This window comes from Oryctolagus cuniculus, chromosome 7 (assembly GCF_051225735.1).
Source record: "Oryctolagus cuniculus isolate XC-2025 breed Fujian yellow rabbit chromosome 7, ASM5122573v1, whole genome shotgun sequence".
Lineage (NCBI taxonomy): Eukaryota > Metazoa > Chordata > Mammalia > Lagomorpha > Leporidae > Oryctolagus > Oryctolagus cuniculus.
This window is the reverse complement of record NC_142873.1, coordinates 39,612,177-39,626,578: the sequence shown is the minus strand read 5'-3', so window position 1 is coordinate 39,626,578 and position 14,402 is coordinate 39,612,177. Positions and strand designations below refer to the sequence as shown.

The 14,402-nt window shown below is 56.3% G+C and overlaps 1 protein-coding gene and 1 long non-coding RNA gene across 3 annotated transcripts in view; one reads left to right on the top strand and one right to left on the bottom strand.

The window, feature by feature from the left end:
* Positions 1-4,026: 4,026 nt before the first annotated feature.
* Positions 4,027-12,763, bottom strand: TAGLN2 (transgelin 2). Of its 2 annotated transcripts, none has more exons than XM_070077489.2 (5): positions 12,708-12,763; positions 6,079-6,355; positions 5,496-5,670; positions 5,106-5,208; positions 4,027-4,804 (listed from the first exon to the last, which is right to left on the bottom strand). In XM_070077489.2, the coding sequence occupies exons 2-5, from the start codon at positions 6,256-6,258 to the stop codon at positions 4,663-4,665; spliced, it is 600 nt and encodes a 199-aa protein (XP_069933590.1). In that variant the 5' UTR covers positions 6,259-6,355; positions 12,708-12,763; the 3' UTR covers positions 4,027-4,662. The 2 variants fall into 2 exon arrangements, with proteins under 2 accessions (XP_069933590.1, XP_069933589.1); XM_070077488.2 differs by having other exon boundaries at positions 6,079-6,290.
* LOC138850517 (uncharacterized) overlaps positions 10,447-14,402 on the top strand; it is a 12,981-nt gene continuing 9,025 nt past the window's right edge. The window contains exon 1 of the long non-coding RNA XR_016210498.1: positions 10,447-11,371. This is a non-coding gene — a long non-coding RNA (uncharacterized LOC138850517). The remainder of the gene's footprint in view (positions 11,372-14,402) is intronic.

Sequence of the window (14,402 nt, the reverse complement as noted above, 5' to 3'; positions counted from 1 at the left end):
TTGGGCCTTTTGCCAAACTCTCAAAGGCCTCCTTCAGCTGTCAGGGCAGGAATGGGACGTATTGTTCTCTGCGGAGCCATGTACAAACACAGATGCCTTCACAAGGGAATGCACACCTCTCTGCACCCATTGTCCTCCGTCCTCAGGAAACACACTCACAGGCAGACTCCACACACACAGCTTCAGCCCCTCACACCTGCACCCCCAGCCCCGTGATTTCTCACACACCTGGATCCTCGCTCACACACGTATGAGTAGGTTGCACAGGTGAGCCAAGCTGGGCGGGGTGTCTGAGGTCCTCTTTCTCCTCCTCCCAGCCTCCCTTCCACAGCTCTCCTTCCATTGGCCAGCACAGGCCACGTCTACTTACTTTCCCTCCACCCCACAGTGATTTTCCATTTCAAGGCGGAAGGTGAGGGGTAAGGCCAAAGTCGGCTCTGACCAGGTCCTCCTGCCCTCCTCCCATGCTTCCTACCCAAATGCTCAACGTACTTTCCATCTGCCCAGAACACAGTGTCCTCCTCCCACTCCCTGCCCTCCTCTCCTCTGGCTGGAGGGAGCACAGGTTCTTGGGTTTTTACCTCTTAGAAGTGAACGCTGGGGAAGCATTGGAAGCTGACAGATGGGCTGGTCCTATCTCGGATCCATGACAGGCTGGATGATTTGGACCCTGGGCTGGCTGGTCACTGTGTTATCAGGCCAGGATATTCAGGACATTGATGGCAATATGACATTCATTCATTCATTCTGCAAATATTTATCCAGTGCCTACAACATGCCAATCACTACCTTATGCAGACAAAACCAACAAAAACTTACCTCCATGTATTGTACATTCTATGGGTGGAGACAGAAAATAAGGAACACACACTGGGTGTCAGGAGGTGATAAATGAAGCAGAGGAGGAGGAGGGGTGGAGTGTGCAGTTTTAAATCAAACAGTCAGGGAAGGTGACTTTGGAACAGACTGAAAGAGATAAAGGAGTGAGGCATGGAGACACCTGGAGACTGTTCCAGGCAGCAGGAGCAGTTCTGCAAGTACAGAGTGCTGCAGACACCAGGCTGGAGAGCCACAGAGGATGGGTACTCCGACACGGCAACGGGGGGAGGAGCTCTTCCCGCTGGGCTCCAGAGCCCAAGAGAGAAGCCACTCTAGAGATGAAACTGTGACCTCAGGGGGCCGAAATGCAAAAAAGTCAATGAACAGAAAACCCAAAGTTGAGATGCCAGCAAAGGCCAATGCCCAAAGGAAAGAGCTGAACCTGCGTTGGACTGGGGCAGGGCAGCAAGGTGCGTCACAGAGCTTGGTGGCTGGTGGTGACGGCCAGACTCTGAGCACCTCTCAAATCTTGTCGGTGTCTGCCTTGAAAGCCAGTTATCACAGGGTGTGGGGGATGAGCCCATGCCAAGTGTCTCTGGCCACGTTCAGCAGGGCAGTGGTGAAGGGTCGTGGAGCTGCTGCCCACACAAACCTCACCTTTCATTCCCCACCTGTCTGTGTCTTAAGCATTTAGTGTGATCCCACATTCACTATGCAAATGCTTTCCACAAGGGTCCCTCAGAGCAACCTCAGATGACACATGACCAGCACCACCCCACCGTCCACCAGCACCACCCCGCCGTCCACCAGCACCACCCCGCCGTCCACCAGCACCACCCCGCCGTCCACCAGCACCACCCCACCGTCCACCAGCACCACCCCGCCGTCCACCACACCACCCCACCGTCCACCAGCACCACCCCGCCGTCCACCAGCACCACCCCACCGTCCACCAGCACCACCCCGCCGTCCACCAGCACCACCCCGCCGTCCACCACACCACCCCACCGTCCACCAGCACCACCCCGCCGTCCACCACACCACCCCGCCGTCCACCAGCACCACCCCACCGTCCACCAGCACCTTTTGTGCCCAAGTCCTCCTCAACCTCACTTCTGCTTGAGCCTGGAACACTCAGCTGGACTTATGGCCAGATCGACCAGCGCTCGAATCTCTGCCCCTCTACTGAATGGTTATGTGGTGCTGGGCAAATTCCTCATAACCAGTGTCTTCCTCTGGGGACAAAATGGGAAAAATAATAGTGACATCTGCCCCCAGGGACATCTGTGAGAATCTGCTCGGAGGAAGCTGTGGGGCCTCCTGCTGCCCCAGAAGGCTGTGATCTGATCTGTGGCTATAAATGGTTAAATCGGGGAAGGTTGCAAAGGCTTGTTTTTTTAGTATCAGTATCAGTGCATTCAATGTTTTCTCTGCAATGACATCACTCTCCCTCACTGGCATTCCACAAAGCCTTCCTGAATGGGAGACAAAGGGGTGGAGTGACAGCTAATGCCTTGGGAATTTGCACATAGGCTACAGCCTATCTTATCTGTGCCACAGCCCGGGGGAGTGCAGCGGGCAAGCAAATCCCATGTCTCCCACGGTTAGCTGTTGGGATAAGCTGAGCGCTATCACTGCATGGAGACTGGCACCTGGCACACAGTAGGTGCTTCCAGGAGGAGGGAGCCATATTGAGGCAGGGGGGGCGGGAGGGCAGGGCAAGCTCTCTGCTTATGAACTGCTGCAGGATCTCTCACTCCAAGCACAACGTTGGGGTTTCCTCCTTCTCAGGAAACAAATTCCTCGAGTAGAAAAACAATGGCCAGCGCTGTGGCGTAGCAGGTAAAGCCGCCACCTCCAGTGCTGGCATCCCATTTGGGTGCCAGTTCAAGTCCCGGCTGATCCACTTCTGATCCAGCTCTCTGCTATGGCCTGGGAAAGCAGTAGAAGATGGCCCAAGGACTTGGGCCCCTGCACCCACTTGGGAGACCTGAAAGAAGCTCCTGGCTCATATCAATGCAGCTCTGGCTGTGGTGGCCAACTGGGGAGTGAACCAGTGGATGGAAGACCTCTCTCTCTCTGCCTCTACCTCTCTCTGTAACTCTGACTTTCAAATAAATAAATAAATCTTTAAAAAAATAAAAATAAAAACAACGGAGAAAGGCAATGGAGGCCAGGACTCGGGGGCTGGCTGATGGGACCTAGGACCTAACTTGTGAGACTGGACACCCTCAAGTTCTCCCTGGGAAGACAGAGGTGTCTGAAAGTCTTGGAGTACGTATGATGTCAAGGGGTTAAAAACCATGGATTTAAGTCACGCCTGGGTCAGGGCTAAGCACTAGGGGTTGCAGACAACTTGACCCCACAATCTTGGTCCAAGTCCACCCACCAAAAAAAAGTTGTGGGGGCTGGTGCTGTGGCAAAGTGCGTGAAACCACTGCATGTGATGCTGGTATCCCATATGAGTTCTGGCTGCTCCACTTCCCATCCGGCTTCCTGCTGATATGCCTGGGAAAGTCGTGGGAGATGGCCCAAGCACTTGGGCCCCTGCACTCACACGGGAGACCTGTAAGAAGCTCCTGGTTCCTGGCTCTGCTCTGGCCCAGCCTTGGCCATTGTAGCCATCTGGGGAATGAACCAGTGGATGGAAGATTTCTGTCCCTAATTCTGCTTTTCAAATAAAATACATAAACTTAAAAAAAATAATAATACAATGAAAGGGTAGTGCTGCTGCCAGGCTCTCCCCCAGTATCCCCAGCTTTCCAGCCCATCTCCACTGCAGCCCTCAAGCAGGTCTCTCCAACACCAACACAGGCCACCTGGCTCCAAGCCTGCCCAACTTGGCCCTGTGTGGGCAGCAAGCACCACCTCCCGCAGGGGCCTGAGAAGCTGTCTTGGCTGGAGGGGCAGGTCCAGCCAGGAGCACCAGGCAGCACTGCCCAGTTCACTGGGTACAGAGGGACCTCCCTGCGGGCACTGCCCAAAGATTCTTCATTGTGATTCCTCATCTGAGGGCGACAGTGAGGCCCTGTCCCTTCTCAATCCCAGCCTACTCTCTCCCAAACCAAGCGAGAGAGAGGCTGCGGAAGGAACTGAAGAAGGGGCTTAGCACTGCAACCTCTCACCTCTGCCCTCTTCCCCGTGCCACTCGCCACACTCCTCCCCGTATTCTTCTCCTCCCCTCCGGGCACACAAACACAGGCAGAGTCCATCCAAAAAAGACTGGGATTCTTTATTTAAATCAGCAAACCCTTCCTCCTCAAGCCCCAGGGTGGGCAGCCCTCCCTCCTCTGTCTCACCCCCACCCCTTAGCCACAGTGAGGGGAATGGAAAATGAGAAGCCAGGAGGCCTTCTGCCAGGGAAGGCAGCCCCAGATGTGCGGTGAGCGCAGTCCAGCTGTGGCCAGGGTGGCAGCTGCCACAAGCCCCTCCCTATAAATTAAGTCCCTGCAGCCAGGGCTGGAGGAGGGGCATTCTTGTGGAAGGGAGGCCAGTCCAGCATCGGAAGGCAGCTGACTCCTAGCCAAGGAATGGAAGAAGAGTACCAGCCCAGGGGCAGGAGAGACCAGAGGGAAAGGGGAGAGGAGTTGGTGCCCCCAAATTTTGGTCCCAAGGGAAAAGAAGAGGCCAGTTGGTCCAGTTTCTGGTGGGTGTAGGGAAAGGAATGTATTAGTAAGCACAGGGAGAGAGGCCACCATCAGGCACCCCTAGAGGGGACAGGGCAAGCTGGAGCCCCACCCTGGCAGAGGAGAGCTGGAGGGCTCTCAGGGAATGTCACTGCTGAAATATATACACACATATATATTAACCATCCGTGGGAGGGCGGGGCAGGGCGGGGCAGCATCAGAGGATCTGGCGTGGCATCCCGTAGCCAGTCATGCCCGCCTGGGACGCTCCGCGGTTGGTGCCCATCTGTAGCCCAATCACGTTCTTGCCCTCCTGCAGCTGGTTGTCCGAGAAGTTCCGGGGGTTCTCCTTGGATTTCCTGGGAGGGAAGGGAGCTCTGGTTAGGAGGAGTCAGAGGTGGCTCTGACAAAACATTCCCCTCCTGGCACAGCACAGGCTTTGCCATGGGTTCAAGGGTGTTGGTGCCAGCTCTTCCCTTGAAAGCCTTGAGCTCCTCCTCATCTCTCCGAAGGGACAGTCACTTGTCACCCATGGAGAGCTGTGAGGATTGAGTCAGAGTGTGAAAGCACTTTGCAAAGGACCAGCTGCTATATCCCAGGGACAGGAATGTGCAGCAATGTTGCACCTGCCCGGCCAGTGGCTGCTCCAGGAATACTTACTTAGGAAACCAATTGGGGTCCCCAGAGAAGAGCCCATCATTCCGGGCTACTGCCAGCCCACCCAGGTTCATCAGCGTCCGCTGCACACAGGCCATGTTCTTTCCTGAGAAGGAGAAGAGGAGGGGTGGCGTTGGCCTCAGCAGGGCTGGGATCCTAGATGTCAGGGTTCCACTATGGCCTAGATAGCAGGCCTGGCTTCCTTTTAATCCCTGTCCTTTCTCCATCCCAACCCCCCAGGGCTAACTTCTGCATGAAACAACACACACACACACACACACACACACATACACACACACTCTAAGTCCTCAGGGAGCCAGAAACCTGTCCCTTCCTGTTCAAGATGGCCCAGCTCAATCTCTGGTTTCCGGACAGCCCCTGGCCCTGGCCCACCTTCCCAGAGGTCCACAGTTTGGAAGATGTCAGTGGTGTTGATGCCATAGCGTTCGGCTGCTTGCAGGAACTGAGAGATTTGCTCCATCTGCTTGAAAGCCATGGCAGAAGCCTGGATCTTCTTTACTGGGGCCTGCCCCTCGGGGTACAGTCCATTAATGAGCTCACACAGCACCTGGGTAAGGACAGCAGGTGTGCAGAGGTGAGGACGTGTATACTGCAGATCGGCATGCACCCACAACGCCAGAGGCAGTGAACCTGAGAGGTTCCTCTCCTGCCAGACAGAGACAGCCCAGAATCCTTCACCGGGTCTGAGCCCCAGGGCTCCTCTCGCCCCATCCCTGCCTCTGGGCCCAGAGAGAAAAGCCAGGTTTTAGTCTTTCCTTGCTATTCCAGTTCACTGTCTAGGGCAGGCTCTCCCACAGTTCTTTCCTGCCTGGGGCACGTGTTCACTTGATGAGGAGGAAAGAAAGTACAGGGCCTCTCATATCCTCAATAAAGACACCAAGGCTGAGGAAGAAGTCAGAACTGGGTTCCCCCCGTCTTCCCTTCTCGGCGGCGGGGGGGGGGGGGGTGCTCTCACCGTGCCGTCCTTGAGCCAGTTCTGGAAGTTCTCGCGTCCGGGCTGAGGCCGGCCCACGTCCTTGCGGCACTGGGTGGTGATCCACTGGATCAGGATCTGCTCCAGGTCTGCGTCGTACTGTTTCTCGATCTTCTGCTGCACCTCCCGGCTCAGGCCGTAGGCGGGTCCGCGGTTGGCCATTCTGAAGGACGGTGACTGACGGCTGTGGGGAGCTGGGGAGAGGACACACCCACGCCTGTGGTCAGCAGTCTGCAGCCCGTGAGACAAGGGACTCTGCCTGTGGGGACACACACCATATCCTCCAGGGCAGGTCCCAAAGTGAAGGAAATCTCACTTGGAGAATACCAGAGGACTTCTAAAAAGTTCATGGAAAGACAAAACTCAGAGAAGTATATTTTGGCGCATCACAGTTTAGAAACCCACGCATAATTTTTTCATAACACACGTTCTTAGTAAACTTTTTTGAACATCTTGTGCACAGTGATTTCAAAAAACTTGCATCAAAACAAACTTATCTTTTAATCCCTTGTTCCACAAACTTCACAAAAGTTTTTTTTTTTTTTTAATTTGTTTTCATTGATTTGAAATGCAGCGAGACAAAGACAGAAATCTTCCATCTGCTAGTTCACTCAACAAACACCCACAACAGCCAGGGAACCTAGGAGCCCAGAACACAACTGGAGCCTCCCACGTGAGTGGCAGGGACCAAAGTCCGTGAGCCATCACCTACTGTCTTCTTAGGTGTGCATTAGCAGGAAGCTGGAATCAGAAGCAGACCTGGGACCCAAACCTGGGCACCCTGATTTGATATTTGTGTTTCTCAAGTGACATCTTAACCAAAGAGCCATATGCCCACCCCTGCAGAAACTTTCTGAAGTAGTCGGGCAGTACTGCTCTGGACTCTGGGAGGCAACGCGGGACCACAGGCTATCTCAGGTCCTGTACCCCGACAAGTAGCTTGTGCCTTACACAGAGGTTCCTCATTAGAGACTGCATATGAACAAACGGCTCCACTACGAGAGTGAAGCATTAGCCCACTGGAATAGGGTCCTGGGTAAATGAGTTCTTCATTTGGGGTCACTGGCTTTAGCAAAGGCAAACTGGTCATTCCAACCAAACCCCAGTCTTAACAGCCCTGGGAAAGGGAGTGAAGCAGGGAGAGGAACAAGATGAGGAAGCAGTCTGGGAAATCTATGGCGAGCTGGAGGACAGGCTAGATGGCCTGTCAGTCAACGACTGTGTTGTAGTTGAGCACTTGTTATTTCTGCTAAAGGTTATGAAGTCACGAAGTCCAAAGTGCCTACAATGCCATCAGGGAGCCAAGATGAATGCATATGAAAGGGTAAGGATTGCACACAATGGGCGCAAGCAGCCCGGGAAGGCTTCCTGGAAGTAGGGTGAATAAACTCTTTTTTTTTTTTTTTTTTAGATTTGTTTATCGGGGGCCAGTGCTGTGGTGTAGTGGGTTAAACCGCTGTCTGCAGAGCCGCCATCCCATGTGAGCACCAGTTCAAGTTTTGGCTGCTCCACTTTCCATCCAGCCCCCAGTTAATGTGCCTGGGAGAGCAGCAGAAGATGGCCCAAGGGCCTGTGCCCCTGCACCCATGTGGGAGATCCAGATGAAGCTCCTGACTCCTGGCCTCAGTCTGGCCCTGGCCCACATTGCAGCCATGTGGGGGAGTGAACCAGCAGATGGAAGACTTCTCTCTCTGTCTCTCTCTAACTGTGCCTTTCAATAAGTAAATAAAAAAAGAGATTTATTTATCTATTTGAAAGGTAGTTAGAGACAGAGGGAGATCTATCCTCTGGTTCACTTCCCAAATGGCTGCAACCAACCAGGCTGGTTCCAGGAACTTCATCCAAGTCTCCCACGGGCATGTAAGGGCCATGATTCACCACTTTCCCAGGCACATTAGCAGGGCACTGGATCGGAAGTGGAGCAGTCAGGACATGAACTGGCGCCCTATGGGTTGCCAGTGTTCTAGGCAGCGGCTTAACCTGCTGCACCACAATGGCAGTCCCCGAGCAGGCTCTTGTCAGATTTCAGCAAGCAATAGGAATTTCTCAAGAGAAAACAGATAATAAAACAAATTCTGCTTCCCCTCTAGGAGCTGTGGTAGGCAGAATAAAGGCTCCCTAAAGGTGTCCCTGTCCTAATTCCCAGAACCCATGGCTATGTTAACCTTATATGGCAAAAAGGGACTTCCTGGCTAAGGCTCTTGAGATGGGAACGGTAGCCTCATCATCCAAGTGGGCCCTTGCTAAGTGGGAAGGTGGAGGCAGGTGAGTCAGAATGGGAGAAGTGAGGGAGGAAGCAGAGATCAAATCACACAGGGTCACAAGCCAAGCAATGCAGGTGATCTCCAGCAGCAGGGAGGGGCAAGAAGACACTGTCCCCGAAGCCCCCGGCAGGAAGGCAGCTCTGTGACACCTGGACTTCAGCCAGTGAGATGGGCCCTCTGGAGCTATGAGACACTGCACTTGTGTGGTCTAAGTCACTAAGTTGGCAGCAGCATGTGATAGCAGAGACTGGAGGCTGATACAGGAGCTGGGCCTGGTATTTTAGGGAAACCTGGAAGAAAGGGAAGGATGAGAAAATACACAGGAGGGGTTTTTCTTAATTCGAAGACCTTGGTTACTAAGAACTGGGTGGTTTCCTGACTGCTGGCCTGAGCCAGCAGCTCCTCCCTGTGGCACCCTGACCCCACCCACCGCCTCACCACTTGGGTCCCACCACATTACACAGAGGAGCCTGCTAAGCACAGCGAGCCAGGCACTCCGAGGGGTGCAGCCCCCCATGCCCCGCCCCCTCCCCAGAGACTCTTCTCCCTGCTATGAAACACAGCCAGCTGTCTGGGTACCCACAGAAGGCGATCTCCAGGACACGTAGCTGCCTTTAAGGACAAGAATAGGAGCCCCCTCTTCTCCCCGCAGCTGGCTCTGAGCCATGACAGACATCAGGAATGAACTCACTCTGGCTCCCTCTCTCCCATGCACCCAGGCTCACAATCCCACCAGCCCCACTATGAGCCTCAGGTAGCTCTGCTGGGGTACCAGGAGCCAGGCTGCCTCAAAGTCCCCCAGAGGTTGTGAGCCTTGGGCCAGCCCCCTCAACCCTGGAACATGGCCGCCCCTTTCTACACAGGCTTATGGAGCTGCAGAGTTCCGCTAAAGATCCTCCCATTAAAAAGTTATTTTTAAATCTCATTAAGACCAAGCCACTCCCTCCACTTCCCCTAGCCTGGAAAGCTGGGCCAGATAAATGTCAGTCAGGGTCCTGACCCACACAATCAGCAGGAGGGCGGGCGGGATCCAGTGACTGAGGCCTGGGAGGAAGGAGACAGCTTCCCTCCCCAGCCCAACCCAGCCCAGCCGCCACTCAGTCCAGGAACCTCAAGACAGGAAGACTAGGCAGGAGGAGGCAAGGGCACCGGCTGCTGCTGTCCCAGGGAGCCCCTTTTCTTTTCTTTTCCTAAGATTTATTTATTTTACTTGAAAGTCAGAGTTACACAGAAAGAGAAGGAGAGGCAGAGAGAGAGATCTTCCATCCACCGGTTCACTCCCCAGTTGGCCACAGTGGCTGGAGCTGTGCCAAGGCGAAGCTAGGAACCAGGAGCCTCCTCTGGGTCTCCTACGTGGGTGCAGGGGGCCAAGGACTTGGGCCACCCTCTACTGCTTTCCCAGGCCATAGCAGAGAGCTGGATCAGAGTTGGAGCAGCCGAGCCTTGAACTGGCACCCATATGGGATGCCGGCGCTGCAGGCGGTGGCTTTACTTGCTGTGCCACCATGCCGGCCCCAATGAGCTCCTTTTCCCAGCCTGATTTCCAGCCCTCCCTCCTGGGAGCAGCTTCATTATGGCCACCTGGGTCTCAGGGTTTTGTTTCTAGGGCCCAAGAGGTGCCATGCCTAGGGATCACCACGGCCCAAGTAAAGGACGGGCAGGGGAATGGTTAACCCAGTCACCAGGGCTCACAGGGGAGGAAGAGCTCAAAGCCAGACTCTTCCACTGTCCCCTACCGGAACTGCCCCGGCAGGACAGATTTCACCTGCCAGACCCACCTCTGGGCTGAGGGTAGCTGCTGAGTGACCCTCCCTCCCCCAGAGGCGTGGGCACAGCTGGCAGGGCCCTGGCCTCCAGCTGCAGCGTATCTGTTCCACTCTGGGGCCACTGCCCTGGATCCCTGAGGTGCCAGAGCCACAGGGCGAAGTTCTTGGAAGGGGCAGGCCCAGCTGGGCCCAGCCTGGCCAGCAGCTGTTCCTCCGTCCCACCCCCACGTGCAGGCGGCAGCTGATGGGCTGAGGCTGCTGGATCTGGAGAGCTCCACACCCCCACCCCGACCCCCAACCCACCCTCCCATCCCCAGGGGACACACCCTGCCCTCTCCCCTCAAACAAGAGAGAACTGCAAGTCCTGTGGGCTGAGGCCAGAGACCTTCCCAGTTGGAAGACAGGTATGGGAGACGCCCAGCACTACAGATGGAGCCCAAGGAAGACAACAGCTGAACAAGATTGGGGGGGGGGGGTGAGTTGGCAGGGAGTGACCTCAACTGCACAGCTGACTAGCGGACTACAGCTGTGGGAACAAGCCCTGCTCACAGGGCTGCAATAGTAGGGAAAGACAAGGCAGCCCTCGGCCCCACCCAGACCCTGGGCTGAAAGCTTACCTCACCCCATCTGCCCCATCCAGGGGCCAATGCTGACCCAGGGCGGAGCTTTAACTGGGAAAACAAGGGGACTCTCCATTCACTGCGCAGATTAACACCTGGGAACTTCCCAGCTAAGACTTGGGGTTGGAACTATCTTAAAAGGGCATGATGAGGGCACTAGCCCACAAAGTGAGTTGCCACAGGGAGCAGGTAGAAGCCAGCACGCAGGCAAGACGTTGGGTTAGGAGCCCACCAAGGGCCCACCTCAGCGCAGCTCCCCAGGGGCAGCCCACTGGTCACCAAGAGTGGGGAGCAGAAAAGAACGCAGAGGCTACACAAACAGGAAGCCACAAGGCTTGGGCAGCAGGAGGGGCCGAGGTGGGGGCCGTTGCCATGGCTTCTGTGTACCAAACACAAGAACAGAGACAGGGTGGGGGCACCGGGCAGAACCGCCCACTGCACACAGTCCTGGTTAGGGGAGGCTGGGAGCCCAGGGGCCGCCCTCGGGAAGAGCCAGGTGCATGGGATTTCTGTAGGCGGCAGCCTCAGTGGATTTGCAGAGCGACTGGAGGAGGTGGGAAGTTAGTCTGGGTGTAGAGAAGCAGACTCAAGTAATTCAGGAGAAGGAACGCCCTGGGCGGGGAAGGTGAGTTCTAAACTGAAGCGCTCATACCTGGAAATCCTGGAGGGTGACGGAATTGAGTGAGGAAAGGATTAGAGACCAATGCCTGGGGGGGGGGGGGGGGGCAGGGGCAGGGACGAGGCTGAGGGCTGGAGGTGGGGCGGGGCTGGTGCTGCAGCTGGACAAAGACTAGTCGCTCAGGAGCGGTAGGGCCCTGCGGGTCCAGCCCCATCTTGGCCAGCTCTACCGTCAGGTCTGCCCGTGCAACAGGAGAGAGAAATTGGGAGGGGTTGGAGATGGGGGAGCTGGCCCCGTCTGGTGCTCTGGAGTCAAAGAGAACTGCTGGGGAGCCCGTCCAGGCCACAGGTCTCCTCCCACACCGAACCTCCACATTCCATCCCCAGTCCCACCCGGTTTCCTCCTGCGCCGCCGATACCAGGCGCCCCCAGAGCCTCCCCATACAGGCTCCAGGAGGCTCCAGGAAGCCTGCGGGGCGGGGGGAGGCTGCAGTCCACTTCCGGCCCGCAGGTCTGGCCCCAAGGCCGCTCCTCCGCCCCCCACCCCCACCGCCACGCCCTGGGCCGTTACTGCGGATGACTCACCCCCGCCCGACGGCCCGCCGCTGGGGTGACGCAGTGGTTTGGGCAGCCCGCCCGCCCGCGGCCACCACGGGCTTTCCCAGCAGCAGGGGGCACGCGTGGGGGACAGCGGGGCCCGGGCAGGGATAAGGGTTCTTGGAGAGCAGTCGCCCTCCCACCTCGAAGACAGGGGCACCCTGGCGAGCGGTCGGGCAGCAGCCTCAGACTTCTGAGGTCGGGGGCTCTCCTGGCGACCACCGCTGCCTTGGAGACGGCGAGGCCGCCTTGGGCGCAGCGCACGGAGACCTCCTAGCCTCCGCCCGTGACCTCGGGTACATCAAAGCGAGCTGGAAAGGCGGCCTCGGAGACTCAGAGCGCAGGCAGTGCCCACACGTGCTCCAAGGACCAGGAAGTGGAGGGTCGCACAAGAACCCCGAGAGCGTGGAGCCTGCCCAAGGCGCGCACGGGGACCCTGGACCTACGTCCGACGCCCTCCTTTCCTTGGCCCCATGGGGACCGGCTCTGGAGCCTCTGTTCCTGACGGGCGGTCCGTCTATGCACCCGCAAACCTCGTGGAACCCCATTGTCCGGCAAAGTTCAGCTTTGGGGGACAGGAGCTGACAGCATGGGCTGGGGCGGAGCAGTCATCGGATCCCTGCAGGAACCAGCCCTTTGACCCCCAAGCTCCCTGAGCAAGTCTCAGGCTCTGGCTTCGTGCTTTCTGAAGACCACGCACATCCCCCTGCCCCCAGTCTCCCGCCCGGACCCACGCTACTGCTCACCGTTCAAGCGGGCTGGACTGTTGCTCACTCCAGGCAGGGGCTTCAGCAACAAGCGTAGCGCCCAGCCGGGGCCAGGGGTTTTCTGGAGGGTCCCGCCTCAGACAGGGCGGACCAGGGGCGGGGCAAGGGCCGAGAAAGTTTAAAGGCGCCGCGCCTATAAACTTAAGAGGGGCAGGGTGGGTAGGAATGAAGGCTAAAGGATGTGAGAAGTCTGCCTACAACCGCAGCTGCAGTGGTCTCCATCCATAGACTTGTGCCCCAGTAAGAAATTTTCTGCCTACAAGGTTAGCTCAAGACTGTGGGCGTGTCTAGGTTAGCAAGGTAAATGGAGCCACAGGAAGGCAGCCTCCCCCCACCCCACTAGGGTGTGACAGAATTGGGGTTTGCAGGCCAGGACAGCATCCCCACGTGGTCTTGCCCTCCACCTCCTTCAAGCTAGGACAGGTGCTAACAGTGAGGTCACTCCTTGCCCCCCCCACCCCCGTCCAAAGGGCGTGGTTGGTCTTGGTATCCAGGGTTCACAGCTGACTCCTGTTCCCCTGCCATCCCCTGTGTGACCTGGAGTCAGTCTTAAGTCCTAGGAGGATCAGCAAGGGGGGCTCAGAGCAGGAGAAGGGTGGCAGGTGGGGGGAGGGCAGCGGAGTTTAGGGTGATATTCCCTCAGCAGTCCCCAGGGTGGAGTCCCCATTTACGCCTATTAGTGGAGCTGGTGTATAGGAGCCTCCGCACTGTACGTGATATTCAAGGACGTGAACAACCAGTCCCCTCCAGCCTTCCCATTCTGTCATTCCCCAAGTCCCACCTAGTCCTGTATCCCTCCCACCCTGTGCCTTCGTAAGAGCTCTTCCTGTGCCTGGGATGTTTTCCTTTCTTGATTCGCTTTTCCTGTTCAACCTGAGCTGCTGTGTGACTTTTGGGCAGATTCCCGAAGCACGCTAGGTTTCAGTTCCCTAGCCTGTAAAACAGAGCTAATAGGACCACGTAACTCGGCTGGGGAGAGTGCACCTGCACAGGGGAAGAGCTGAGAGTGGTGGCTGGCACATGGTGAATGCTGTCATTATCACCACCACCTCCCTTTGAGGAGCCTCCTTTGTAGCACGTGCCTTAGCACACGATTCACTGCATGTTTACTTGAGCTGAACTCCTTCCTTTGTGCTATGATAATAACCAACACACAGCTTTATCACAGAACTTATCGTATCACACAGTAACTATTTCTTTATTTTTGGCCTGACAAGAACTCCCTAAGGGCTAAGGCAAGTCTCAGTGAACTTTGTCTTTTTGCTAAACTTTGTTTTAGTGGCTGGTCTTTATTAACTGGCCTCATTAGGCACTCAATAAATGCTTTTTAAAAATATTCATGTATTTATTGTTACTTTATTTGAAAGGTAGAGAGACAGAGAGAATTTCTAACTGCTTGTTCACTCCCCAAATGCCCACATCAGCCAGGGCTGGGCCAGGCTGTAACCAGGAGCCTGAAACTCAACCCTGATCTCCCAGTGGGTGGCAGGGACCCAAGTACCTGAGCCATTAGCACTGCCTCCCACTGTGCACATTAGCAGGAAGCAGGGCCAGGATTTGAACCCAGGCTTGATAAAGGCTGCGGGAGTCCCCTGTGGCACCTTAGCTGCTCTATCAGGTGCCTGCCCCAGTAAATGCTTCTGGAATGCCGCTGCACGCACCCGTACTTGTTCA